This window comes from Notamacropus eugenii, chromosome 5 (assembly GCF_028372415.1).
Source record: "Notamacropus eugenii isolate mMacEug1 chromosome 5, mMacEug1.pri_v2, whole genome shotgun sequence".
Taxonomy (NCBI): domain Eukaryota; kingdom Metazoa; phylum Chordata; class Mammalia; order Diprotodontia; family Macropodidae; genus Notamacropus; species Notamacropus eugenii.
Genome location: NC_092876.1, coordinates 31,140,560 through 31,167,817, shown reverse-complemented (window position 1 = coordinate 31,167,817; position 27,258 = coordinate 31,140,560). Strand labels below are relative to the sequence as shown.

The 27,258-nt window shown below is 52.8% G+C and overlaps 2 protein-coding genes across 10 annotated transcripts; one reads left to right on the top strand and one right to left on the bottom strand.

Annotated features, from left to right (window-relative positions):
• Window positions 1–409: 409 nt before the first annotated feature.
• C5H19orf47 (chromosome 5 C19orf47 homolog) lies at window positions 410–11,869 on the bottom strand. Of its 7 annotated transcripts, none has more exons than XM_072608224.1 (10): window positions 11,328–11,485; window positions 9,556–9,620; window positions 5,814–5,901; window positions 5,612–5,726; window positions 4,701–4,782; window positions 4,008–4,145; window positions 3,535–3,687; window positions 3,009–3,079; window positions 2,576–2,918; window positions 410–583 (listed from the first exon to the last, which is right to left on the bottom strand). In XM_072608224.1, exons 1-10 carry the CDS (start codon window positions 11,483–11,485, stop codon window positions 507–509), a joined length of 1,290 nt encoding a protein of 429 aa, XP_072464325.1. In that variant the 3' UTR covers window positions 410–506. The 7 variants fall into 7 exon arrangements, with proteins under 7 accessions (XP_072464325.1, XP_072464323.1, XP_072464328.1 ...); XM_072608222.1 differs by lacking the exon at window positions 410–583 and adding an exon at window positions 1,033–1,533; XM_072608227.1 differs by lacking the exons at window positions 410–583; window positions 11,328–11,485 and adding an exon at window positions 11,738–11,869 and having other exon boundaries at window positions 1,033–2,918.
• On the top strand, window positions 11,533–26,915 carry PLD3 (phospholipase D family member 3). Of its 3 annotated transcripts, XM_072608215.1 has the most exons (13): window positions 11,777–11,865; window positions 18,725–18,941; window positions 19,761–19,847; window positions 20,009–20,071; window positions 20,297–20,442; window positions 20,728–20,908; window positions 21,162–21,282; window positions 21,364–21,491; window positions 25,012–25,212; window positions 25,338–25,477; window positions 25,613–25,778; window positions 25,970–26,069; window positions 26,150–26,915. In XM_072608215.1, exons 3-13 carry the CDS (start codon window positions 19,821–19,823, stop codon window positions 26,335–26,337), a joined length of 1,461 nt encoding a protein of 486 aa, XP_072464316.1. In that variant the 5' UTR covers window positions 11,777–11,865; window positions 18,725–18,941; window positions 19,761–19,820; the 3' UTR covers window positions 26,338–26,915. The 3 variants fall into 3 exon arrangements, with proteins under 3 accessions (XP_072464317.1, XP_072464315.1, XP_072464316.1); XM_072608216.1 differs by lacking the exons at window positions 11,777–11,865; window positions 18,725–18,941 and adding an exon at window positions 11,533–11,614; XM_072608214.1 differs by lacking the exon at window positions 18,725–18,941 and having other exon boundaries at window positions 11,744–11,865.
• Window positions 26,916–27,258: the final 343 nt, after the last annotated feature.

The window sequence follows — 27,258 nt, the reverse complement described above, 5'->3', positions numbered from 1 at the left end:
GGGAAGCCGTCAGAGTTGCTGCGCCGCCGCAGCTCCAGAAAGCGGGGGCGATTAGGTACGAAACGGGTGGGAGCCTACGCCTAGAGTGTGGTCTCTCGAAGGGACTGCGCAGGCGCGCAGGTTGGAAAAAAGGAGGGGGAAGCGTCACTTCGCTTAAGTGAAAGGGCGGCGAAGTGCCATCTCCCAGCAGCCCCCTGGCTTGCAGGCCAGCCACAGGACCTCGTCTCTCGCCGGGTGCGAGGACAGCCTAGGAGGGGGCGGCCATGAGGAACTTGGCAGCCCTTGTCGGCAGGGGCCCTTTAAACATGGGGGCAGTCACAGGGGTCTCAAGCCCCCACGTGCAGGTCTGCACGCCAGTGCGGGGGGCCCACGGGCCACCCTCCCCACCCATTACTGCGCAGGCCCCACGGGAGGCCACTGCACCTTCTCTAAAAGCCCCTTCGTCCATCCTAGGCCATCTCTTGCCAGGCGGTGGGCGGGCACTGGATCCGGTCCTCCAGCCTGGTTCAATGACATCTGCCAGTTACTATCCGTGTGACCTCGGGAAAAGTCCTTTCCTGTCCCTGGGCCTCGGTTTCCCCATCTGTAAATTGAAGGGGTTGGGGTCTGGAGAGGTCCCCTTCAGCTCAATCAGCATGCCCTGGATCCTGCGGAGGGTGCCGCTTCCACTGCCCACCCAGAAGGTGCAAGACTAGCACCTTGCCCCCTCCTCAGGCTCTCTGCAACAGTCCTCAGGCAGAGGTCCAACACAGACCAAAGTCTAGCACGCTTTCTCAGAATGCACCTTGGCTTCTCCAGAATGGTGCAGGAGAGGGGAAAAAAGGAAAGAGCTCACTAGGAAGAGGCTTAGCTGACCCTAGCCCTGGCCCTCTCAAAACAGGGTGGAGGAAGACCACCCCCTCTCCAGGCTCCAGCTCAGTCTCCTGGTGCCACATGGCCATCACCAGGGCTGAGCAAAGCATTGCCCAGAAATGCCCACCCCAAGTGTTAGCCAAGAAAACAAAACATTCAGCACAAGAGGGGACTGCAGTATTGGTTTCAAGGGCTTCTAAGTCAGAGGTGACCCCAGCTTTATTAACCAAGGGTCACATCAAGAACCTCCACTCTGTTCTTGAAACAAGTCCAGAAGGAATCCAGCTCATAGGCAGACAGTGTCATCTTCAGAGAAATCCCAGTTTTCCCCAGTCCCTGCCTCCCCTTCCCTCTACCTAACTCCAGGCATTTCACTTTCAGTCTAAAAATAGAGTAAAGAACACTTCTCTTTGCCCATATGAGCAAAACAGTAGGGGGGAAAAAATCACAAAAAATATACGAAAACCCGTTTGCTTTCCCCTTTGCGGCCTCTTATTATCACATCTGTCGACACGCCCAGGTGAAGCTCCTCTGGCTAGCAGGCACCAAGGTGGAGAGCCCTCCCCGGAAGCGCCCTGGCCTCCTAAGAGTTCCTAACAGCACGACGCCATGGGCGGCGGGGAGGGCGCAGGGAGGGCGAGGATAGACGCACTTCAGGCAGAGGACAGCGGGCAGTCTGGCCTTCCCACCGGGGCAGAAAACAGAAGAGAAACGAAAAGTGTGAAGGAGGAAACTAATGAAAGCAATCACCTAGTTGCAGCAAGCAGGAGAGGGGAAGGGAGGGAGACAGCAGGAAAAGCAAGAGGTCCTCCCTCCTGGTTGTGGGGCACACCAAGGAGATGAGGGGCCTGGATTGACATATCTCTGCAAAGGACCCCAGAGCTGGTCTTCTAGCAGGGTCTGTTCAGGTGCTGTATTGGAGAACAGGGGCTGAGGGGAAAGGCATGTCCATCTGGGCCATAGGGCACTCTCACATTTACCTGGAGGGCAAGTAAAAGCCAGTGGGGAAGGGGCATCCCCTTCCCTGGAAGGAAGGAACCCCGAGGACAGCAGAAAAGGGGAATGATGTCACAGAGGGAAAATGAGAGAAGGGGGTAGCCAAGGGTCCTGCAGAGAAAGCACTGAATTTCCCAAACCCTTTATCCAGAACTCAACACCACTGGTTCCCCCAAGGGCTCCCAATTCCACTCCACTCACCATTGTCAACTCTGCCTCCCATAACACACACAAACACACACATCCCCAGTGGCAGAAGCAGTTCTGGATGGTGCCAGATTCCTGGCCTGAAGCAGGATCTCTTTGCTGTGCCCCACCTTCAGCATACATCACTGGCCAGATTTCATGTTCTCATGAGAGGACTTGATACAATTTGAATAAGGGGAGCTAGGAGGGGTGTCTAAGGTAGCGGAAGCAGACACGAGCAATGGAGGGCCCCAGAGGAAGGCCAGCGGTGGGCCAAGGAGCGGCAGGGCCAGGCCAGACCAGGCCAGACCAGGCCAGGCCAGGCAGGTGTGTGAGTTAAGGCAAACACAGTACAGAGATGCTCCAAGATGGCTCTCCTAGCCCTAGCAGCAATGTCAGTCGGTCTTCCGCCCCAGTCTTTTAAACACACTAATAGTGCCCGTGTTGTCCATCTGCGCACTATGGCCCTCACTTGAGCTGCTCACCCTTGGGCCTGCCAAGGTCCTCTTTATGGTAACCTTGAATTCAGCTGGGGACTTACTCTTTGTGCTGGTGATTTGGCTGTCCTGAGCCTCTGGTGGAAGAGTGGCTTTGCCAAGTCTCTGGATGACGCTGACTTTGGGCAACACTTCTGGCTTTCTCTCAGCAGAGGGGCCCTGGCTGCCCCCTACACGCCGAAGGGTGGCTGGGACTGGCTTAGGCTCTGAGCTGGTGGCTTTGGCCTTGATGGTCACCCCCAGGGGGTTGCTGTCCTTGATAAAGGACTTGCCCATCCTCTTCAGGACCCCAGCATACTGTAGGACGGAGCTGTCGTCATCACTGTCTCCTGCCTGCTCCTCGTCCATCTCCAGGGCATCACCCAATCGGCTGAAGACACCCGTGGGCTACATTGGAATGAGAGGGGTTGTCAGTTACAAAAAAGGGGGAGAGGACAAACAAGAGTTTTCCACACATTTCCCTTCCCCCTACCTCACCTTATTCCCAGTTGTTGTATCTGCCTTGGTCTCAGCTCCAAGCCGGTCAAATACAGATGTTCTCTGGACACCTGGGAGGGAAGTCAGTCAGTCAAACAGCTCGTGCTGAGTGCTCCTGATGGGCACAGCCCTATGCTCGGTACTGTGGAAGGTATCAAGGAAGGAGAAGACACAGTCCTTGCCCTAAGAAACAACTAGGCTGATGGAAGAGCCATGGTAATCCTCAGGAGATCTTGAAGGGTGGGAATGGGGCAAGGGCATGTGAAACAAAGGAAAGAGATGGGATCCAGGACATAATGAAATGGCTGAACTAAGCTGGAGGGACATGTCACTGAGAAACCAAACTACGTGATCCTCTCAACACTAACACATGTAAAGCTCAGGAAGTGGCTGATGAGGAGCCTCCCAGGTCTAGAACAGAGAGGACTAGGATGGGGACCAGATCTCCTGCCTGCCTCCTGAGCTGGGCCCCCCCAAAAAGGGCTCCCTCTGGAGATGCAGCGGCAGCCCTGCCCCCTGCCCTCACCTTTGGCTGCCTGCTGCTGCTCCAGGATCTTCCGTGTCCGAGGTGTAGTCCCCTTGGGCATGGTGATGATGTATTTCCCTTCCATCTCCGCAGTCACTCTGCGCCTGCGCTTTACCGGCACGGCAGCATTCTCCTCTTCAAGCTGGTCCAGAGCTAGGAGGGGCCAAATGTGGGATAATGGGCCATTCCAGAATGGAGGAAGGAAGGGCTCCCTCACTCCAAACTCCAAACAGTGGGGAACACAAGCAGAAAACTGCCCCCTTCCTACCTTCTAGCTCATTTCACTCATAGGACTAAAAGCCTTGGAATTTCTTTCTAGAGAATGTTTCAACAACTGTCACCAAAGCTTTCCCAGGAAGATGCAATCAGTGAGAGGGTTCCCAAGGAGGTAGAAGCCCCCCAGAGGCACTTGGGTCACCCCTCTACCTCCATCCCTCATTGTCACAGGTGCCCCACCACTGTGCTCCCCATACCAGCAGCTTTGGCATGCTTAGCGGCCATCTTGTTGGAGACAGTGACCGAGATCTTGGAGGCACTGGTGTCAGGACGCCTGGCAGGGGTGCTGGGGGGGGAATCCCGACTCAGGCTATTAGCAATCATCCGAGAGGCAGCTGGAGAAGTGACAAAGGGGAAACGAGACTCACAAGCAGGGTTTAGACCATAAAAGCTTGAAGAGTGGGGTGGGAGGATGGCCGCCACTGGGTTCTAACCCATCAGAAGAAGTGACCCAGACGACCCCTCAAAGCTCTGAAGAGCTAAGGCCAAGCCACAGAGAAATCAGAGAAGACACAAAGGAAGGGGAAATGGGCTGAGGCTTAGCTTTCAGTTCACCTCCACTATCGTTCTTAAGTAAAATAGGACTGACATTTCTAGCACCCTTCCAGATGTGGTTTCTGTGCATTAGTTCCTATGACTCTCCTAATACTCTTGGAGTATGTAGTGGGAGAATTCATTGCTCTTTTACCAGGTGAAGAAATTGCAGCTCTGCCAGAGCCTTGCTGTAGTGGCAGAACCAGGCACCCCCCACCATGCCACAGTGCTGCCCTAGTGCCCACAGTGACTGCATTCTCGGGCAGTGCACCGTAGGTCACTGCCAGGGGTCCACCTTTCATCTTTTGAGTGTCCAAGAGAAGAGCTGAGCAGGGAACCCCGACAGACAAACTCACCACTGGTAGCACTGCGCCTGAGCTCTGCTTGTAGGTGGCTGGGGCTCGAAGCCAAGGACTCAGCAGCTGCTTTGCACACATCCTGTCAAAGACAAGATGGGTTAAGAACAACGCCAAGACAAGTGTCTCTGATGACCTGGACAACTCTTAGTGCTCGGGAGGCCTGGCCAGCTCTAAATGATCCAAAGGATGCTTCTGTCACTAACAGTGACAGAACTGGGGCAGCCTGGCTCCTTCAGGGATGGAGGTTCAGGTCCTGGCTGTGTGGGACCTGGAGTTGTCTCATGCACCAGTGTGGCACCATGGAGGTGGTCAGAAAGACCTGAGTGGGACTCTGGCCTCTGCTGCTTCCTAGCTTGCGTGAGCATGTGGGCCTCAAGGAAGCTCTCGTCAGCCTGGCCTCCTGCTAAAATGCAGATCTTCCTTCTGGGGCGCTAATCTCATTAGGCAGCCTGAAGCCCAGACAGAGGGCACCTAGCAGGTGCTTCCCAATGGCGATGATTACATCACCTCCAATGTCTGTCCCAGACAGTGCTGCTGCTGGGGGAGGGGGCAGGGCCTCAATCCAAGGCCATTTCATTTGATGTTGGGCACCATGTAATCCAGCAAAAGGGCTGAGACTAAGTAGAGCATCATGGGGTCTGCCTGTCTCCCCAGCAAAGAGTCTAAGGAAGCCTCTTAGTATGACAGGTAAAAAGGAAATGCCCACTCACTCCTCTAGTTCCTTGACTTTGGAAGGCTACAAAGTAGGGAACAGGGCCAAGCATACTTCTGCCCCAACGATACACCAGCCTCTTGGATTACCTAATGGGGGGGTTCCCATCCCCCTCAAGGATGGTCTGAGTCAGGGGGCTGCTCTCCCTTGGGGAACCATTCTGCCCAAGTTGGACTGAACGACTAGCCTCACCTACCTGGCGATACACCACCTTGGCATGCTTGAGGATGGCAATGATGTCACCTACCACAGTCACGCCAAGTTCATTCATGATCTCCTTATTCAGGTCTAGTAGCATGTTCTTCTGGATCCTGTGGGGAACACTGGACAGTGAGCAGTGGAACACATGCTGGGCACTAACCTACCCTCCTTCCCCACCGGAACTGTCTTACCCTTACCGATTATCTACAAACATGACTGCATAGTTGACAGCAGGCCCTGGGGGGATCCCAGCTTCCTTGAAGAACTGGATCCATTCTGATGTAGCTATGGAGAGACAGGAAGGAAGTCAAAGAACCAATGATACATCTTGTCAACCCCAAACAATGTTGCACCCTGGCTCCTAAGCTACCAAGCCTTCTTCTTCACAATAAAACCCACTCTTCTGGTCATAGAAGTGCTTCTGGTTTAGCTGAATCCAGGCTCAATGCCCACCCCTCATTCCTGGGTCACTGAGAGTATGTCACAGAACATCCAAGTTGGACAATACCTCAGAAGCCATCTCCTCTGATGTGGAACTCCGCAAAGATGCCCTCCCCAAAAGGGCCCCGTTTATCTGAGAAGCCCTCCTGGGAGCAGAGCCTGGCACCCCCAGACACAACCCACTTCACTTTAGGGCAGATCTAGTCATCGGTAAGTTTTTCCTTACTCCAATACTAAACTTTCCTCTTTCTAAGTTCTACTCATTGCTCCTCGTTGGGGGGGTGTTCGAGAGCCAAGCAAAACTTCCAACCTTCCTCTTAAGTATTCCCTTCTAAGGCACAACTTCCCCAGACCCTGCAGCTGACCCTCACAGGTCACCATCTTGGGGTCCTTCAATATTTTGCAGACCCTCAGAAGAGGATCCGGGGGAAAATGCCAATCTACTAAGGAATGGCTAAACAAATTATCATATATAAATGCAATGGAATATTATTTCACCCTAAGAAACGATGAAGGAGATGGTTTCAGAGAAATCAGTGAAGGAAAACAATTGATGTGCAACAATAACACTGTGAGGAAATCAACGAGGAAAGATTCAAGAACGCCTGAGCAGTACAAAGACCAGCTACAATTCCTGAGGACTGATGAGGAAACATGTAACCATCTCTGCCTATTTGTTACAAGAGTTCTGGATTTGTTTTGTTTTTTCGGGGGGGGGGGGGGGGGAAGGAGGTGGAGTTAGGGATAGGGTAGCAAGAAAAAGAAAAGAAAGAAAAAATCATGGAAGAATTTTTAAAAAAAAAGACAACGAAAGGAAGGCCAGAAAGAATCAGACAAGAAACACAGCTTTGAAAGTTACATGTTGAATTTATTCCATATTTAAAAAGAAAAGCAAGCTGTACATATGAGTGATAGTTTCATGAACAATCCTCTTTTTCTGTTCTATGATATATATATATATGAATATACATATAGGTATACAGACACACATATATGTGTATAAATGCTCACTTTATTTGATTAAGTTCAGGATAAAAATGAGATTCTAAAGAGCACTCAGGAGACTATAATTATTGGACATACCTACATGTATAACACATAGTAGTTAACAGCTACCATTCAGTTAGCAAGAATGAATCGCAGGGAGGCAGCTGGCAGCACAGTGGATTCAGCATTGGACCTCAAGTCAAGAAGACTTGAGTTCAAATCCAGGCTCAGACAATTAACTAGCTGTGTGAACCTGGGCTGATCACTACACCTTTGCCTGTTTCAGTATCAATTCAGTATCCTTGAAAATAGGGATAATTCTAGCACCTACCTCCCAAGGTTGCTGGGAGATCAAATGAGATGATCTCTATAAAATTTCTTTTTAAAAAGCACTTAACACAGCACCTGGCACCTAGTAGGGGCTCTATAAGTGGTGCAGTGGATAGAGTACCAGTGTAGCAGCCAGGAGGACCTGAGTTCAAATCTCACCTCAGACACTTGACACTCACTAGCTGTGTGACCTTGGGCAAGTCACTTAACCCCAACTGCCTCATCCTGGGTCATCTCCAGTCATCCTGATGAATATCTGGTCACTGGATTCAGATGGCTCTGGAGGAGAAGTGAGGCTGGTGACCTGCACAGCCCTCCCTCACTGAAGACCAAGTCAAGTGCAAGTCATGTCATTATTTCTCTGATGACGTGGTCTTCTTTGGCACAAAGGATGAACACACATTCCTTTCCCCATCCCCAATTACAAGATGCTTTACCTATGTTAACTAATTGGACACAGATACTAACACATCCCATTAGACTGCCAAATGTTCCAGGTTAGGGGAGGATTCCATAAAGCTAAGGTTTGGCTACTTTGTTAAGAAGAAAGAGGGAGAATGAAGTCCCAACCTCTAGAGGAAAGAGGAATGTAGATCTCAAGCCAAATCCTTTCAGTCAATGGTCTCTTTCTTTGCTTCTGGCTTTAAGAGCTTACTTCTGCAGCAGAAGCCCCAGGAAGCAGGCTGAGGATGCCACTGCATCCCTGTTTGGGCAAACTGACTTGTGCCCACACAACTGCTTCCCAACAACACCTAGGAACTGTACACATGCTTGTCTTCAAGTCCAAATGCTCAGAAGACCATCAGAAGACTCCCAGAGCTACACATGGACACTTCTAAGTGTCTCCCTCTCCACTGTGTTCTCACTCATTGCTAGTGATTTTCCTAGAGCCCAAGTCAGACTCCCCAATCAACAAACTCCAGGGTCTCCCTACTGCCTCTGGGACCAAATAGAATTTTCTTTGTTAGACTTTTCATCCTTTTCCAGCCTGGCCCCCAAGTGACCTTTCTAGCCTAATCTCACATCACTCCCCTTCCCTAAATCTGTATATCTCCCCGCCAGGCCTGGAATCTACTCCCTCTCACCTCCATCTCCCCCTCCCTGTCCTAAGACCCCTCACTCTCAAGCACCATTTCCTACAGGAAACCTGTGGTAATCTTCCAACTCTTACTACCCTTTCCCTCCCCAAAGTACCTTGTATTGACTTCATATTTATTCTAAGAGTGCTTGAGGGCCAGGACTACTGCCTAGTGTGATGCCTAGCATACAGTCGGTGCTTCATTCATGTTTATTGTACACATGTACACATACACACACACACACACACACACACACACGCACACACCCCCTTCCTGGCATCTGCTAGAGGATCTTATCTCTGATGTCTCCTTTCATCACCTCTGTGTCAATCCTGTACATACATCATTATTTACAATTTCTCTTCCCCCATCTGAATGTGAGCCCCTTGAGGGTAGGGACACTGGTTTTGGTGCCTGGCACACAGCAGGCACTTAATAAGTACTTGTTGAAGGAAGAGCAGGTCAGAACTGGAAGGGTACTTAGAGGAGGGCCATATGGATGTACAGTTCAGCAGGAAGCTCCCCTGATCAAGTTCCTGACCAGTGTCCCGTTGCCAGCTCACGAGGTGGGAGGAGGGGGCTGTGATCCTCACACTTCCCCCCCTGCGTACGCAGACCCAGGAGCCCCATTACATAAAGCTAGGAGTGAAAAGGCAGGGAAGGAGGCTGCAGTCCCTTCTAATATTCTCAACAGAACTTGCCAGGCCCAAGAAGAAACTGATCAGAATCCATGGGGAGAACTCTCAGGAAAGAACAGCCAAGCTGAGAGACAAGCAATCCCCAATGCTGGAACTTTCCAAGGCTACCTGGTAAGACCCACAGAACATGCCTGAGCCTGGTATGCCTTGGTCCTCTGAACCTCAGAGGGAGCAGAGTGTAATATTCTCACCAAAGCTGCAGCTGCGACAAAGGCAGGAAGATGGGGGAAAGGAGCCCTATGCACAGTCCTAATGGTTTCTGGGTTAGAGTCCTCAGCCTGCATTCCACACGCCAACAGCTGTCACTGTCACTACAACGTACAAGGTTTGCTGCCAGGACAGTTAACCCAACCTCCACTGGCTTCATCAAGTGAAAAGGGTCAAGGAGGCCCTTAAAGACTCACCCATTGTCACAGACACCATCTTCTCCCCAGGCACGACTGACCAAGTCGGCGTTTTCCAAAGTAGACTACAAGGAGGAGAAAGGAAAGGCTTGTGAGTAGGCTGGCCAGGGCCTCACCCGGGCTGGCATTCCTGAGCTAAGGTTCAGAGCTCAGGAATAGCTGGTGAGCAGCTGTCAGGAAGTCACCCAGAGGCCTTCATTGCCACTGCAATAATCCCCCCCTCCCCCAACCCTGAGACCCAAATGGACATTCAGAGGGCTCATTCCCCACACACTCTGATTCCCAGACACTTTCAGGAAAGGCCCTTTTTTTAAGGTGGGGAGGGGGCAGAAGAGAGTGCAGGATGACCTGAAATTGTCTCAGAGGGGTGAGTGGTATTTCTATCACTCAGGCTATCCCCCAATCCCCTTTTAACTTCCTACTCCTCCCCTTGCCTTTTCTTCTGCTTCCTCTTACCTCTTCTCCTCTACCCCATTCAAAATCATCCCATCTTCCTCTCACTAACCTCCACTCCTTTTCCTACAAATTTGACATTGTATTCTCTATTATGAGCAAGACATCCCATCTTCCTTCCTCTCTCACTAACCTCCACTCCTTTTCCAGCAAATTTAACAAACATTTACTAAGTCTCTACTATGCCCAAGACCCTTGCTTGGTACTAAGGAAAATAAAAATATAAAATAAAAATCTGTCCTCAAAAAGCTTAGAGTCCCACAAGTGAAATAAAGCAGGTAGGCTGCACTTGGCCTCAGGAAAATCTAAATTCAAATCCTACCCCAGACACTTATTAGCTGGGTGCTCCTGGGCAAATCGCTTAATTTCTTCTGCCTCAGTTTCCTCAACTGTAAGATGGGGATGATAATAATAGCACCTACCTCCCAGGGTGGTTGTAAGGGTCAAACGAGTTGACCCTTGACAACCTTAGAGAGCTATATGAATGCTAGGTATCATTATTAAGACAAAGACACAAAAGTGGGGAACACAGATTAGAACATTCTGCTCACATCTCCTGACTCGCTCTCCTGTCGGGGTCTCTCCCCTTCCTCACCTGGCTACCTCCCCCTTTCTTGCTCACCCACCACCCGCTCTGGTTTTATTTTATGGGAAGCTCCTTCCTCTTCCTCGGCTCCTCATTTCTCCCCCAGCGGGAGGGGGGAGGCCAGAGTGGGGAAGTGGCCGGGTTCCAGCAGGACTCCCAGAACCTGGCTTTCCTCGATGCTGGGACTCCCGCATTGCAATACTCCACAGCGTTCCCCGGACGTCCCCTCATTCTACCCTCCCACAGCCCGAGGGGAAGGCGCCGGCTTTGGGGGGGGCGTCCCACATGCGGAAGGGCTGGGTCTGGATTCGGGTTCTTCTGCAGTCCTGTGTATCGGATTTTCTGAATTTCAAAGGCATGACTGCGAGGTTTGGGGGGATCTCTAGGCTCTGCCGGTCTGACTGTGCCCGAGGGGTGCACCCCCTCGGCTGGGGGAGGGGAGAGGATTAGGACGGGGCTCCGTGGGCCAGGATCAGCCTCGAGCCTGCCCTCCCGACCCCGCCTCCCTCCAGACTGGAAGCCCCCCGGGGGCAAGATCTCGGGGGCCCAGAAGCATCCCGACACTCAGCAAACGTCTCCGGGGCTGGGGTCCTCCGCCCCCTGCCACTGCACAGAGGAGGGAAACTGAGGCCCAGAGGGGCCGGGTCACGATTCCCGGAGTCACGCGGCGACTTCCGGCGCCCACCCGCCCGCCTTCTCTAGCTCGTCGGGCCGGGGCCCGTTCCCCCCTCACCTGTCACGGGTCTCAGGCTCCCGCCCTCTGCCCAGAGCCAACGGACCCCCCCCACCCGCCTCAGTCCCGTCTGGACCGGAAACGCCGCTCGGCGCGCGCCGGAAGAAGCCCTCCCCAGGAGGGGAGGGGGAGGACGCTCTAGCCGCGACCGCGACCATAGAGCAAGCCGGCTCCCTCCGCCCCCACCGTCCCTCAGACCACGTGATCCAAAGCGTGGGCGCCGGCCGAGCAACAGGCTCCACCCCCCATCCTCACTCCCACCCTCAGGGCTGTGGCCCCCGGATGAGGTAAGGCCCCGCCCAGAGATGCTCTGCCCAGACCGCCCCCAGGCAGTTGAGGCTGCGCGCACGCGCTCCAGAGGAAGTTTTCGTTGCGGAGTTTGAGCGAGAGAGAAGAGCGCGCATGCGTACCTTGAGCGTCCCCGACTGATCCCTCCGCCCCTCCGTAGGCCGGGCTCAGGCGGCCTCTCCTCCCGGGGGCGGCACCGGGAACTAGGCCGTCTGGATCTCCGTCACCAGCCCCAGGCTCCCGACCCCGGGTAAGTCTGAGGCTCGGAGAGTGACGGAGGTGCAAAGGGCCTTATGGCCCGAGCTCGCGGACGACCGGGAGCTTTCCTCGCCCAGGGACCCCCCAGGCGCAGCCCAGGGGGCCCGGGGCCTTCGGCGGGGTCCGCGCGCGGAGGTGGAGCGCCTGCGGGGATTACCACCTCGATCCCGTGCACATCCATTAAGAGCCAGCATGCACACAGCTATACAGTAGATAAATGGGAGATAATTAAATGGGGGGGGGGGGGGAATAAGCATTTATATAGCGCCTACTGTGTGCCAGGCACCAGCCTAAGCTACGAAAAGAGGACAGAGACAGTCCCTGCCCTGCAGGACCCGTCCTCCCAAGAGGAGGACTCCGCCGCCTCCCTGGCTTCTTTAAGTCCGCATTGAAATCCCACCTCCAGGAAGTCTTCCCCGGGGGCCTTCCCTCTTTTAATCATTTCCTGTGTATCTTGTATCTAGCTTGCTTGGTGTATATTTGTTTGCATGTTGTCTCCCCTTTAGGTGGCAGTGTCCTCGGGGGCGGAGACTCCTTTGCCTCTTTTTGTATCCCTGGCGCTTATCCCGGTGTCTGACATGTTGTGGGTGCTTAACAAACATTGATTGATTGGTTATTGATGGCTCACTGTCTAATGATGGAAAGACTACATGCACACAAGCTGTCCACAGGATCAATTGAAGATAATCAGCCCAGCGAGGGCAGGTCTGGAAAGGCTTCCTAGAATAGGCAAAGTTAGCTGGGATGGGAAGGAAACCCAAGGAAGCCTGAGGGGGAGGTCAGCTTAGGTACTGCCTTATCCTGCCTTATGTACTACCTCTGCCTCCTTCCTTCGATCCATCCCTTAGGACCTTGCCCCGTATTTTGCCTTGGTAGAACTCCTATTCCTTTCCTGTAAAATGTAAGTTCCTTGAGGTCAGGGACCATTCTTTTTTTTTTTCCCTTTTGGATCCTCAGTTCTTAGCAAATGTCTTGCACATGTAACAGGGGTCTCATAGATTTATAAATGTTCATTTGAGGAATAAATGAGTTGTTGGAATGACAGAATCAGCGTTCAGACCCAAGTGTTCTTACTCATATTGCCCCTGGATTTAGAGCTGGGAGGGACCTTAGAACTCATGTAGTCCCTTAAAGTGAGAAAATCATCTGTCCAAAGGCATCAAGGTAGCACGTGGAAGCTCTGAGATAGGAATCCTGGCCCATGAGACCAAGTTCAGCATCTTTTTTTCCTCCTCCTCTCTGCCTCACCCTGCCCCCCCCTTTTGGTCCTCGATCTCCCTCTCTGAAGAGAGTTCATTGAGTCAGCATTAAGCCCTTGCCAGGCACTGGTGTTGGATTTGGTATCAGAGTACTTGTATTCTCCTACACTGTAGCCCCAGATACCTAATTGATAAGAGGAGACTGACTAGGCTAGATGTTCTCTAAAGTCCCTTCCAGCTCTGACATTCTGTGGATTAGAGGACAGTGGGTTGGCTGTATCCTACCAGATAACCACTGCTAGATCATTGTGTCCCTCACCTTCACCTGCCTCTTCTATAAAATAGAGAGAATAAAACCTACCTTGCCTTTGTGGGAGTTGTGAAGAGCGTACTTTGTCTAATCAAATGAACAAGCATTTATTAAGTGATTTCTGTGTGCTTGAGGCTGGAGGGTACAAATACAGAAAAAGACTGCCAATCCTGCCCTCAGAGAGCTCACTATCTAATGAGAAAAGACCTAGACCTTCTCTAAAAGGGAGAAGAGGTCAAGGAGGCGCCCAGTCTGGAGTCAGGAGGACCAGATTCAAATCTGGCCTCAGACACTTGCTAGCTGTGTGACCCTGGGCAAGTTATTTAACTCTGATTGTCCAAAAAGCTCTGACAATCAGACATTGTTATGGGTCAGGCACTGTGCTAAACCCTTTGCAAATACTCTTTCATTTGATCCTCACAACAACCCTGGAAATTAGGTTCTATCATTATGCCCATTTTATAGTTGAGGAAGCTGAGGTTAAACAAAGGTTAAGTGACTTGCCCAAGGTTACACAGCTAATAAGTGTCTGAGGCTAGATTTGAACTCAGGTCCTCCTGACTCCAGGCCCAGGGCTCTCTATCCACTGAGCCACTTTGCTGCCTCTTATTAGTTGTGTGGCCTTGGGCATGTCACTTAACCTTTCAGTACCTCAGTTTCCTCCTCTGTAAAATTGGTAAGGTCTCTGAATCCTAAGAAGCCAGCAGACGTGCCAAGGTCACGTAGCTGGAAACAAAGTAGAAGAGTAGCAATGCTGATATTTGTATTTTTCTACAGTAACAATTTGTGTATGTAAAGGTGTTGCTACATCCTGATCTGCTACATTGTAGAAATGACTCCTAACATCCCAGGTCTGTCCAAGTCAGGATGTTCTGTCCTGCTTCTCCTTAGGCTCCCGGTATACAATTCTCCCCTAAGATCTGCTCTGTCTAGCACCTCATTATGACATGGAAGTAACCCTCAGGTGACACAGGCTGTGCCAGGGCAGTGTGAGTCTGGACACACTCAGGAGGAAGTTAGACGCAGAGAGAGTTTTTTCAGCCACATCAGCTCATGAGTGTTTGTCCTCTAAGGCTTGGGGGTCTAGGAGAGATTTTGGGGGTGGGCTGTGCCCTCTGCCAGTAGTGGTTCTGAGAGTGTCCAGCTCCCAGTTTAGAACAGGCCCCAGCTATGCTGACTTACAGATTTTAGGAGAGGTAATAATAATTGCTTGCTTTTATTGGTTCATGGTACAGCAATACAGCTAGAGGGTGCCATAGTGCACAGAGCTCCAGGCTCAGAGTCAGGAAGACTCATGTTCCTGAGTTCAAATGCTGCCTCAGATATTGCCTAGCTGGGTAACCCTGGGCAAGTCACTCCACCCTCTCTGCCTTAGTCCTCATCTGTAAAATGTGCTGGAAAAGGAAATGTCCAATCCCTCTAGTATTTCTGCCAAAAAAGCCCCAAGTGGGGTCACAGAGAGTTGGACATGACCGAAACAACTGAACAACATTGATCAAAAGTTCATTCAAGTTCAAGTACCTACTGTGTGCTAGGCTCACTGCTGGAGATACAAATGACTGAAGAAAACATTTTTAACACACGCAATGTGTACTTAAGAGCTGGGGATTCAACCAGAAAAGGAAGACAGCCCCTCTTCAAGAAGCTCCCGTTGTAAGGGAGTGGAAACCATTTTCGTTGTTCAGTCATTTTCAGGTGTGTCTGACTCTGTGACCCCATTTGGATTTCTTGGCAGAGATACTGGTCTGGTTTGCCATTTCCTTCTCCAGCTCATTTTATAGATGAGGAAACTGAGGTAAACAGGGTGAACAGCGCCACCCAGCTGCCCTGAAAGAATCTAGAGATTCCAAAAAGCAGAGATGAGAAGAGAGCTTTGCAGTCCTGGGGTAAGGGATCAGGGAGCAGAGTAAGCCTGTTCTAAAGCACTTGGGTGGGGGGGAATAAGCAGAACAGTCTGAGTAGAAGGAAGAGGTACAGTCAAGTGAAGTCAGTCTGGTAGGCTAGATGACACCCGGATGGTGAAGGGCTTAAAAAACCAGGAGTCATATTTTAGGGGAGGGGGCTGGGGAGCGCAGGGTCAGATAAGGCAGCTGTGAAGTTGGAGTGAAATGGAAAGAGCCTGGAGGCAGGGAACCCATTAGGTCTAGGAGAGGGGATGCATGTCTGAACTAACCAAGGTGGTGCCAGGGCCAGTGGCAAGGGGGCACAGAGTGCCATGGAGGTGGGATTGACAAGACTTGGCAATGCTTTGAGTATGAGAGATGTTGGGAAGTGAAGAAAACTTCCCAGGACTCAGCCTGTGGGTGGAAGGATGGTGGTGGCCCTGGACAATTAAGGAAGTCAGCAGGAAGGTGGGTTTGGGGACAGATGATGAGTTCTGTTTTGGAGGAGTGGAATATAAGCTGCCTGCAGACATCCCTGTGGAGGGTGTCTAACTCCCAACCAAAGGGAATGGTGCTCAGGAGGCAGCTGGGGATCTTTCCTGTCCTCTTTTTCCCTGTCTGATCATTCCACCAGATAGGGATCATTAGCCCTGTTTTACATAGAAGGAAGCAGAGGCTGAGGAGGTGATCTCGTTTTTCCAAAATCTCAGGGCCAGACCTCCCAACCTCTTTGGCACCCCACAATGGCACAGGCCGCAGGCTTGGCCAGCATTTACCCATTGCTCTTTCTCATATGAGCATCACAGCCATCTGGAAAATCAGGTAGAGCAGGTCTTGCTTCCCTTCATTTTGCACGCAAGTTAACTGAGACTGGAGTTGGTGGCTTTACTTGGGTCACATGACTTAGGAGGCTCTGGCAGAGCTGGTGGGAAGGCTGAAGAGATTGATTGCCAAGATTGGGCAATGACCTGGATGTGACAGCAAGTGAAAAGTCAGGAAGGACTCCCAGGGCACAGGCCAGGCGAGTAGCAGAAGCAGCTCTGGCTCTGGGCCTGGCTATCCCTATCACAGCACTTCTCCTGGGAACTAAGAACAAGAGTAATCAAGGCCACAACCCCAAAATTTCAGGTGTGCTTCTAGCCCAACCCCTATTGGAAGAATTCCCTCCAAAACCCACTCAACAGATGGTCAGCCAACCTCTGCTCCAAGGCCTCCAGTGATGCCAAGGCAATTAGTGGCACTAGCTCTGGCTGTCAGAAAGCTCGGGGGCCTCGAGCCTGACTTTGCCCTTTGCCACTTTTGCCCCCACCAAACCAAATAGACAAAGTCTCCAAGTCAATAGAACTTCAGGTTCTCAAATCACTTCCTAAAATGTTGCTCACACTCCATGTGTGTCTTATCGTGGGGTAAGACCTGCCTCCTCCTTCTCCTAGAAACTAACATGACCCAAAAGTGAACTAGCTCTTCTGGCTGCCACATCGTGCTGGATTCATGAAGGAAGGGGAAAGCATTTATTAAGCACTTGCTATGTGCCAAAGACTGAGGGTAGAAAGTAGAAACAGGGGCCAATCTCAGGACTCAAAGGGTTCATATCCTAATGGGGGAGAGGAGATGTGTAGCAAGTCCTGGTGCTTCTTCAGGTGGAGTCCCAGGGCCCAGAGGGTGCACAATGTGGGGAAGTATGTTCTCTACTCCTGTAACAGCTTGTTCAGTCATTTTTCTTGTGATTCCATTTGGGATTTTCTTGGTAAAGATACTGGAGTGGTTTACCATTTCCTTCTCCAACTCATTTTACACACTGAGGCAGGAAGGGTGAAATGACTTGCCCAGGGTCACTAGTAAGTGTCTGAGGCTGGATTTGAACTTGGGAAGGTGAGTCTTAACTCCAGGCTGTGCACTATGGTGCCACCTAGCACTCGAGCTGCCCTTCCATTAACAGCAGCAGACAGAAAGCTTTGCGGTTTCCAGAGCATTTGTTGTCACATACGTTGTGTCATTTTGATTCTTGTAACCCTCTGGCACTGTGGCTGGCCACACAAGGGGCATTCCCTCCTGGCCCAGTTCTCACTTACGTGTATGCAGTTCTGTGGGGGCCAAAGGCAGCCAGGGAAAGAGGCGATAGCAGGGTGCAGTGAGCCAGCTAGACATTAAACAGGAGGGGACATGGTGGCAAACATGGGGATCCTGGAGGTGAAATCTTGGCTGTATTTCTTCTTGTCTGTGTGATCTTGGAAAAATCACCACCTCTTGACCTCTGTGTCCTCACTGGTAAAATGATGGAGATGGATTCAGTGACTTTGAAGGTCCTTCCAGCCCTGAAGCTGGGGTCTTGTGATCCAAAGAGAAGGAAGAGGCAGCTTTCACCTTAGCCCTGCTAAACCACTTCTGTTTGCCTTGGGAAAACCTCCATCCCTAGCCCTGCATATCTGCTAATGGAGCATACATGGATAGATTTCTCAGGGTCCATGATCTGGGGTAGGGGTCAAGGAGGGGGTATGGCATCTCTATTTTCACTGACTGCTAATTGGAGTTTAGCATTTCCTTATTATGAAGATAGGCAGATAAGGTGAAGGAGGCCTCACCAGACTGCCCGACCCAAAGGCGATCCTGGGAGAGCAGGGGAGGCAGAAGGAAGAAGAGACCCCCAGGCCAGGGGCTCAGAGGCTAAGGAGATTTCACAAGATTTCCAGCTGAAAAGAGCCTTTGGGATCATCTGGACCAACTACTTCATTTGACATATGAGGAAACTGAGGCCCAGAGAGGAGGGAGGGCCTAAGATTACACAGGCAGTCTGGCAGTCAGTCAGTATGTATTGATTAAGCACCTACTGTGTGCCAGGCATTGTGTATACAAAGAGAGACTCTCAGGGAGCTATTAGTCTGATGGGAAGGAGACAAGAAACAAACAGATAGGTACCAACATGATCTGCACAGGATAACCAAATGAAGAGATGGAGGGCCCCAGAGTGCAGAGGACTTGGGCAACGTTCTCTGGAGAAAGGGGGATCTATCCATGAGACTGCAAATCCTTCCCATGAACACAGGCAGCTGGCTAAGCCCAGCACTTGGTCTGCCTGCCCGTCACCAGCCCCTTGTATCACACACACATACACACACACACACGATCCCCCAGCACTCGGTCTGCCAGCCCCTTGTATCACACACACACACACACACACACACGATCCCCCAGCACTTGGTCTGCCAGCCCCTTGTATCACACACACATACACACACATGCACATACACACACACACACACACACACACACACACACACACACACACAGTGACTCAGCCATGTGCCCATCCACCCACTCAGCTTAGGAGTGGGAGAGAGCCAGTGTCTGGGATCTCCAGACTGGCTGGCCTAAGTGGGGGGGAGACTGCTTTGTTCCCAGAGCAGAGATGGCTCGGGGGTGGGGACTCCCCTGAGCTCGCCACCGCCACCGTCTTTGCAGGCCCAGCTGAGGTCTGCAGTGGTGTTGAGAGGGAGGTGTGGCCAGGCCTAGATACCGCCCTCAGTGGCTGCTGCCTCTGCCACTGCTGCTCCTGGGAGGTGGGGCCAGCCACTGACTGATCCAGCCCCTTGGCTGTCTCTGAAGCCTACAGCCCGGCCTGTCTCCCCATTTGGGAGAAGAAAGGCATCGGGGGCCTTTGGGAGGACGCTCCTTCCAGGTAAGATAGAGATGGGCCCAAACACAGGCCTCTGGGGAGAGCTGGGGATTGCCTGGGGACCTGGAGCTGGCTTATAGAAAGGGGCTGGCCCTGGGAGTCTGGACCCCCCATCCCCAGCCCTTATGACTCCCCATTGCCCAAGGGCTAGGGTCCTCTGATCCACCCCTCCTTTCCTTTCTCTGAGCTGTACTCAGTGACGTAGGGTAAGGTTAGCTCCAACAAAGCCTTTGTAGATGGTTTCCAGGGAAGACACCTGGGTTCTCAGTCTCAGCCAGCCTGCACTGCCGCCAGACTTGCCCCCCCATTCCTGCACTGGGGGGGGGAGCTGGGCCTTTGCTGTCACTCATGCTGCCTCCCCCCATCTTCTATCAGAGGTCCCTCTAAGGAAACAATGGTGTGTGACGGTCACCGTACCAACCTTGGGGGCAGGGGCAGGGAATCAGGCTGCCTAGAAGATCCTAGCACCCTAGAGAACTGTGCTTACCAGCAGTGCCTGGGCCAAAAACCCAGCCTCGGATCAGCACATCTGGTTCCTGCCAGCTGTGGGTCACTGGGGAAATTACTGCTTCTCTCAGCTATCTGTAAAATGGGCACAGTGGGAGAAAAGTGCCTCATGGCTCCCAGAGGGCATTCCTTTGAGGCAAGGAGGAAGACCATAGACCTCAGGAATTGCATAAGGCCTGTTCGTGGCCAACTTGTTTCCCCTTTTGAGGGGAAGAGGGAAAGGCATGCTGCCAGCAGACCCTGTGACCTGCCCCGTGGCTACCAACGTCCTTCCCAGGGTGGACCAGGCTGAAATTCTTCTCATCTTCCTCCCAGTTTGGAGAGAGAGCTTGTCCTTCATCCCCCTGCCTGGCCCTGACGGTGCTGCCAAGGAAGATGAAACTGCACACGGTATACCAACAGGTGAGGGCTGAGGGGAGCCGAGGGAGCTCGGGGAGGGCAGCCCCCCAGCCCAAGCTTCTGTTACAAAGGACATGTTGCTGGGGCTCCCAGGGAGCAGACCACAGTCCACACACACACCCTGGGGTCTGGAAAGAGGTCCTTCATTGTTTCTTCTCCCATAGTTGAAGCCGCGCCCTGAGGAGCAGCTTCCCTCACCTGCAGTGTCCTGGAAACCAGGAGACAAGGTAGAACAGTTCCACCATACCCCTCCCCAGCCTCTGTCCACTTTCTTTGTGAACCACCCCATACACACACAACTCCTTGTTCTAGGCACATTGTCCTCTGATGTGTGAGGGAAGCCCTTTCACCCTGGGTACTGATGATATCCCCAGACACCATGGGGAAGTGGGGGGTAGGAGATCGTACCTGGCTTGGCCTCCCCAAGCTGTTCTTTCCTTGCCTTCCTCCAGAAAGTCCGATGGGTCCTGCTGATCATGACATTGACAGCCATGGGCCTGGGTGCCCTACTCACCCAGCTGCTGCTGTGGCCCCGGCTCAGGACCCCCCAAGAGAGGACCCAGCTACCTCCCAACTCCATCTGTGAGGATCCCTGCCAGTGAGTACCCCATGGGAAGGGGATGGGCTTAGGGGCGAGGCTTCCAGCTTGGTGCCAGGAGTGGGTATATACTCATGCTGTGTGTGCACTCATGTATGTGTGCGTACGCACACACGTGTGTACCTGTATGGTGTCCACCAGGAGGGAGACTTAGGCAGGAAGCAATGAAAACCCAGGAGTTCCCGCCCATCCCCATTGGATCCTTTCCAGAGGACTTCAGCCTGTGAAGAGAGAGACTCTGTGTTGTTGCACAGCCTTATCCTTCCCCTTCTTATTTCCCTCCAGGATTGTCTTGGTAGAGAGCATCCCTGAGGGCCTTACCTTCCCCAAGGGCCCTGTCCACCCTTCCATCAGTCAGGCCTGGCTAGATCTGATGGCTGGTGCCCAGCGCAGCCTTGACATCGCCTCTTTCTACTGGACTCTCACCAACAATGACACCCAGACCCAGGAGCCTTCTGCTCAACAGGTGTCCCCCTACTTCTGCCTGGACCCAGCTTGGGGGCGAAAGTAGGCGAGAAGGGGGCTGGTGTGGGGAATGGGACCAGGAAAGGGGGGACAAGCTGAGACCAGCAGGACAGCCCCTCTGGTACATCTCATATCAAGGAATGTTATAGCTGAAGGAGATTTGGGGCGGCATCTCCCCCTCCCCTTTATTGGGTAGACAGAGAGGTGCGGCCCAGAGAAGGCACCTGGGCATTTTGCTTGTTCCTCTCTCCTAGGGTGAGGAGATTCTCAGGCAGTTGCAGGGTCTGGCCCCAAGGGGTGTGTCCGTGCGTGTGGCTGTCAGCAAGCCTAGGGGTCCCCAACCCCAGGCTGACCTGCAGAGCCTTCTAAAGAGTGGTGAGTGTTGGGAGCCTGGGGTGAAGAAGCTGGAGTGGGCCAGGGAACAAAGACCCAGCCTCTTTCCTCCCTTTCCTCCAGGGGCCCAGGTTCGGATGGTGGACATGCAGAAACTGACCCATGGTGTCCTGCATACCAAGTTCTGGGTGGTGGATCAAACCCATATCTACATTGGCAGTGCCAACATGGACTGGCGCTCTCTGACCCAGGTATGGAGCTAAGAATGCTGCCTCCCCTGGAGAGGCCCCAGGGAACCAGGGGACATGAGGGTATCCTCCCTCCATCCCCCTACTCCCTCTCAACCAGTTCCCTTATTCCTAATTCAGTCATTTTATTAAGTGCCATAACGAGGAAGGCCCTAGCAACCTGGGTTCAGAAGCACAGTAGGAGGGCTTACATTCTTCTGGAGGGAGATGCCACGTTTATGTCTAGATTAATACAAGATAGTCTGAGGAGGGAGAGAGAAGTGTAGCCACTGCTGAGATCCAGCAGGGCTTCTAGGGCTGGGGTGGAGGTATAAAGGATTCCCAGAGCCACAGAGGAAGAAGGGAGGGTGGGTTTCACTGGCATGGGTCAGGTACCTGGATAAATGCATGAGGATGAGAAAATACCTCAGGTTCAAAGAAGGACTCCTAGACCTTTGGGGCTACAACAGGAGAGTTCATGCAGGGAATTTATGAACTAGGAAATGAGTGTAGAAAGCTAAATTAGAGCCACATGGTGGAGACCCTTGAGGCCTAGGTTAGCAGAAGCTGTGGGGAATTACTGCCTTGGTGTTTGAGGGGGTAACGTGCAGGGACTTTGTCTTGGCTGCTGTGTGGAGGCTGCATAGGGGAGGAGCTCATGGAGGGGTGAGGCAGTTGAACTAAGATGGTGGCTGAGTGAGTGAAGAGAACAGGGTAGCTTTGAGATGGAATGGAGGTAGAGTCAACCAGGCTTCAGTTGCTATTCAATAAACATTTATTAGGCATCTACTGTGTGCCAGGCACTGGTCTAAGCTAAGACTTAGCATTTGATTGGATCTGGGAGCAAGGGAGGAGACAAGAAGGCCTCAGAGGCTGTGAACCTGGGGGCCTGGGAGGATGATGGGAAATGGGGAAGCTCGGAGGAGGGCTGGGTTCATCCATCCGAAATCAGTAAGGGTTTGCTGACTGCTAGAAAAATCTGGAAACGATCTCTGCCCTCAAGGATCACGTGCTCTAACAGGAGACACAATGTCTAGTTCTACGTGCAGTTGTTCTGGTAAGAGGGAATTGATGAAATCCTAAGCTGGGGTGCTGGGCGTGAGTGGAGAGAAAGGGGTGTAGACAGAGGCATTGTGAACATAGAAACAGCACGATGTGGCAGGGTATTGGACGCATGGAATGAGGGTGAGAAGTTGAGTGTGCCCCCGAGGTGGCCAGCTTTGGTAACCAGCAGAGAAGCAGACTGTGAACAGTGGAAGGGGTGTGAGTTTGAAGGGAAAGTCGAGGGATTCCGTTTGGGGGTGTTGAGTTTCAGATGCCTGGCTCTGGGGCTGTCTCCCTAGGGAATGACAACCAGACTATGGGAGCTGATGAGGTCACCAAGTACAGAAAGAGAAAGGAAGAGTAAAGAGGTCCCAGGACAGGGCCTTGGGGGACAGACAGTCCTTTGAATTCAAACTTCACAGAACAGATCTGTGCCATACTTGAGGACCTAGAGGACCATATGTGACCTCAAGGCCGCAGGTTCCCCACCTCTGACCTAGTGCCTACCCTAGCACCAGGACATAGTAGGTGCTTTGAGGTTTGTTAAGTTGGATCCTCTACATGAAGGTGATAGGAAACTAATGAGATCCCTGAGATATGAGATCCCTGAGACACAGAGTATGGAAAAGGAGTGAAAAGAGGGCCTGGAAAGGCCCGGGGAGCCTGGGAAATGGTGGTTCATCCAGCATAGAGACCAAGTAGGGAGCAGTCATTGGAGTACTCAGTGTCCTAGTGGAGAAACAGTTACTCAAAGTTGGAACACAACCAGTTAGCCCTTACTGTGTGCTAGGGGGTACACGAGGCTCTGGGGATACAAGTCCAAGGAGTAAAGCTATAACTGGCCAAGAGGTCACACCCTGGCCGTTAGGCATTTGAGTATGGAGGCCAGAAAGGCAGAGTGGGTAAATGCAGTCTGTGCACAGTCGTGTACCAATCCCAGTGGTTTGGAAGCAAAGGCTTGAGGAGGTCAGGGAAGGCCTCATGCTAGAGGGGGAGACCCTGAGCCACCTCTTAGAGGATGGAGGTCGGGGAGCGCAGGCTGCATCCCAGGAGGACTTGGGAGAAGTGCATGCATATCAGAGTTCTGGATCCAAGACACAGCACCATTGCAGGAGATGGTGAAGTTTCCAGGACAGCCATCCTGGTACAAGTCGGCAGATTTCTGCCCCTGGCACCACCTGTCTCCCAGGCTGAAAATAGAAGCCTTGGGTAAACTCTCCCTAGAGGAGCCCCTCTAGACACTCACACAGACATACATACACCCCATCCCCCCCACACACACACCACATACACACCCTCACACACCTAACCCACACACACACCCCACACTCCATAGACACATACCACATACACACACATACATATACATGCGTACCACACACACACACACATACACATACATGTACAGCCCCCCACCACATACTACACATTCCTACCTCTCCGACAAGACCAAGCTTTCTCTCCCTGTGGTCCATCCTGCTCGTGTTGCCCACAAACTGCTCTTAAAAATAATAGCTACTAGTAATAGCTAACATTTAAGTGGCATCACTGTGTTCCTGGCACTGTGTTAAGAGCTTTGCAATCATTATCTCATTTGATCCTCACAATAACCCTGGGAAGTAGGAGTTATTATTATCCCTATTTTACAGATGAGGAAACTGAGGCACATCGTGGTTAAGTGACTTGCCCAGGGTCACACATCTAACCAGTCAGTGTCTGAGACTCCAAGCCCAGCTCTCCCTTCCTCACCCAGTGTACCAGGAATGGGTGGGCATGATCCAGCCCAGATCCTGCTTTTGCTCAGCTGTTCAGATGAAGCCAGGTCTTCAACTTTGGCATTCTGGCCACCCATCCTTCAGCCTCACCCCCCTCCCTTCCAGTCCTCTCTCCATCCTGGCTTCTCCAAAGAGAAGCCTTGGCCCCTTGTGGGCAGTGAGGATGGACAAGGATTTCTGTACCCGTTAGACCTGCTCTGGGCACTCCCCACCTCTCAGGCCTCCCCTGGCTGGTGCAAATGATTAAAACAAAAAGTTGGGGTGAGGACCAGGGAAGGGGGTGCTCTGCCCTACCCACATAGAGATAACTGTTGAATGCCCTCTGTTTTGGCATGGTGATGGGGCAAAGGGGTTGAGGCTCTCCTCTGGAAAGGGGCTCAGCCTCAATGTGACCGCGTCAGTGATCCAGGGCCTCAGTTTCCTCATCTGTAAAATAAGGGGGTTGGACTCAGTAACCTTTGTGGTCCCTTTTCTCTCCAGATGTGTGACCCAAGGAGTCTCTGGACCCTCTGGAGTGGGCACCACAAATAGCACCCGACTTTACACCTGGGAGCCTGAGGTTCAGTGCCAGACAGCTCTGTGCTCGGCTGTTTGCTCACTGGGCACTCCTGTAGGCACACAGCCTATGGCTGATGCTGACCCTGGTTGCCTAAAGCCCTGATGGGTTGGGTGAGAGGGGGTGAGCACAGGATGGGGCCCAGAACTCTCTGTATCCCCCCTTGCAGGTGAAGGAGCTGGGAGTGGTTGCCTACAACTGCAGCTGCCTGGCCCAGGACCTGGCCAAAGTGTTCGAGATGTACTGGTATCTGGGCCGGCCAGACAGCAGCATCCCCTCCCCCTGGCCAGACAATTACACCACGCGCTACAACCTGGAGACCCCCATGCAGCTGCATCTCAATGGCACCCCTTCCCAGGCTTTCCTCTCGGTAAGGAGCCCACCCTGCCATAGTCCCTGCTCCTATGCCAAGATGTGCCTGTGCCCTCCTTTTCATGCCCCAGTCTAAGATTTGGGGCAGGGAGATGTAGCAATATTCTCTCTCCGGCCCCCCAGAGTGCTCCCCCATCATTGTGTCCAGGGGGCCGCACCCCAGACCTGCGTGCCCTGCTCAGCCTGGTGAATGATGCCCGAGACTTTGTCTATGTTGCTGTTATGAACTACCTCCCCATCATGGAATATTCCCACCCACGAAGGTGTGTATGGCCCGCATATTGAGGGTGAAGGGGAAGCTTGTGTCAGGGACACAAGGAGTAGGATGGAGAGGCCATTTGGGGATGGGGTGTGGGTGTGAGGGAAGGCTCAGCATGAGGACCCCCCTTCCTCCCCAGGTTTTGGCCAGCCATTGACGATGCCCTTCGGCGAGCAGCCTTTGAGCGGGGGGTTCGGGTGAGACTTCTGGTCAGTTGCTGGGGCCACTCAGATCCCGCCTTGCGTCCCTTCCTACTATCCCTGGCTGCCCTCCAGGACAACCACACCCACTATGATGTGCAAGTGGTAAGGAGACCATTCCTGATACCTGTGGTCAGCTGCCACCTCCTCCTCCTCTGGCCTGCCCTGCCCTTTCTCTGATCCTGTTCTGTGTCCCTGGCCCTCCTCCCCACCATATGCCATCCCTTGACCCCATCTTCACCTCCTTTCCCATCCCAGCCAGGCTTTGCTGAGCCTGGGACTTTCTCCATCCTTAGAGGCTCTTCGTGGTCCCCTCCAATGAGGCCCAGGCCCGGATCCCTTACGCCCGCGTCAACCACAACAAGTACATGGTGACGGACCGAGCAGCCTATGTGGGTGAGTGAATGCCATGCCCCTCCCTCCTGGACACCAGGGCTGGGAGCTGGCCTCCTGACCCTCTCACTCCCCACCCTCAGGCACGTCCAACTGGTCTGGCAACTACTTCACACAGACCGCAGGCTCGGCCCTGGTGGTGAATCAGAGCGAGGCCCCCGGCCTCCGCACGCAGCTCGAAGCTGTTTTCCTTCGGGACTGGGCCTCCCAGTACAGCCACGAGCTGGACAGCCCTGGCTCGTTCGAGGCACGCTCCTGCCGCCTGTTGTGAGAGCCCTGCCCCTCAGCATGTGTTGCCCTGGGGCTCTGGGCCTCCAGCCCAGCTTATGCGATGTCTCTTCCGACCTGCTGTCTCTTTGTTGCCCTCTTGCTCCTGCATCTCTCTCTTCCCCTGCACTTTGGTCTCTGCCTGTCTCTTACTCTGTCTGTTGATTATTCTTTGTGGCTTCCTGTCTTTTGAGGCTTCTGTCCAGCTTTGTGTGGATTTCTCTGGTTTCCATCTTTTCCCCTGTGTGTCTCTCCTGTGTCTCCCTCCCATCTCTGTCTCTGCCTCTGAAATCTAGGCAGGCTGTTTGACCAGTTGTTCCTGCCAGTGAAGGGCATGAGCCTGGGCAGAGCCGAGCTGGCAGAACCTGGCCAGGTGCAGCCAGAGGCTCTCCTTGAGGCTGTGGAATCGAGGGGCAGGCAGATGGGCCCTCTCTGGGGTGGAATCCTCATCTCATGATGAAGGGAAGAAACAGGGCTTTGGACAAGGGCCTCCTGGGGGCTGCCCCCTGCCTGCACCCCATGAGCACTCGTGCTGCATCTGCAGCCAGGAATCCCAACAAGAATAAAGTGTCGATGAGGCAAGCCTTGTGTCTGCTGAGAGTTCTGGGGGGACAGTATGCCATGGCATCAGACTGCCCTTGGGCAGAAGAGATGATGAGTATGTGGGGACATGCGGCCGCCAGGCTGGGGATTTCCAGATTTTCACCTGGGGGTGAAGTATGAGTTAGCATGAACAAGATGTGTCAGTACGGGCACGGTATGTTTTACATTGGTGCCAGCTGGGGGGTATTGGAGGGCATGAGCATAAGCCAGGTCAAAGGTCATCTGTCCCAAGGCCAAGAGAGGTAGCAATGTTTGTCTGTATGCTCATGAACATGAGTAGGGCATGTTGAAACATGTTAGAACATGTTAGGATGAATGGGGG

Excerpts from the sequence above, each read along its gene's own strand:
- C5H19orf47 (XM_072608221.1), bottom strand. The coding sequence starts at position 11,485 with ATGGTCGCGGTCGCGGCTAGAGCGTCCTCCCCCTCCCCTCCTGGGGAG. Across the intron at positions 4,146-4,700 it reads CAGGCGCAGTGCTACCAGTG|CTGCCTCTCGGATGATTGCT; the intron begins GTGAGTTTGTCT and ends TCACTTCTCCAG. Across the intron at positions 3,688-4,007 it reads TAAGCATGCCAAAGCTGCTG|CTCTGGACCAGCTTGAAGAG; the intron begins GTATGGGGAGCA and ends GGCCCCTCCTAG.
- PLD3 (XM_072608216.1), top strand. The coding sequence starts at position 19,821 with ATGAAACTGCACACGGTATACCAACAG. Across the intron at positions 20,443-20,727 it reads ATCTGTGAGGATCCCTGCCA|GATTGTCTTGGTAGAGAGCA; the intron begins GTGAGTACCCCA and ends ATTTCCCTCCAG. Across the intron at positions 21,492-25,011 it reads ACTGGCGCTCTCTGACCCAG|GTGAAGGAGCTGGGAGTGGT; the intron begins GTATGGAGCTAA and ends CCCCCCTTGCAG.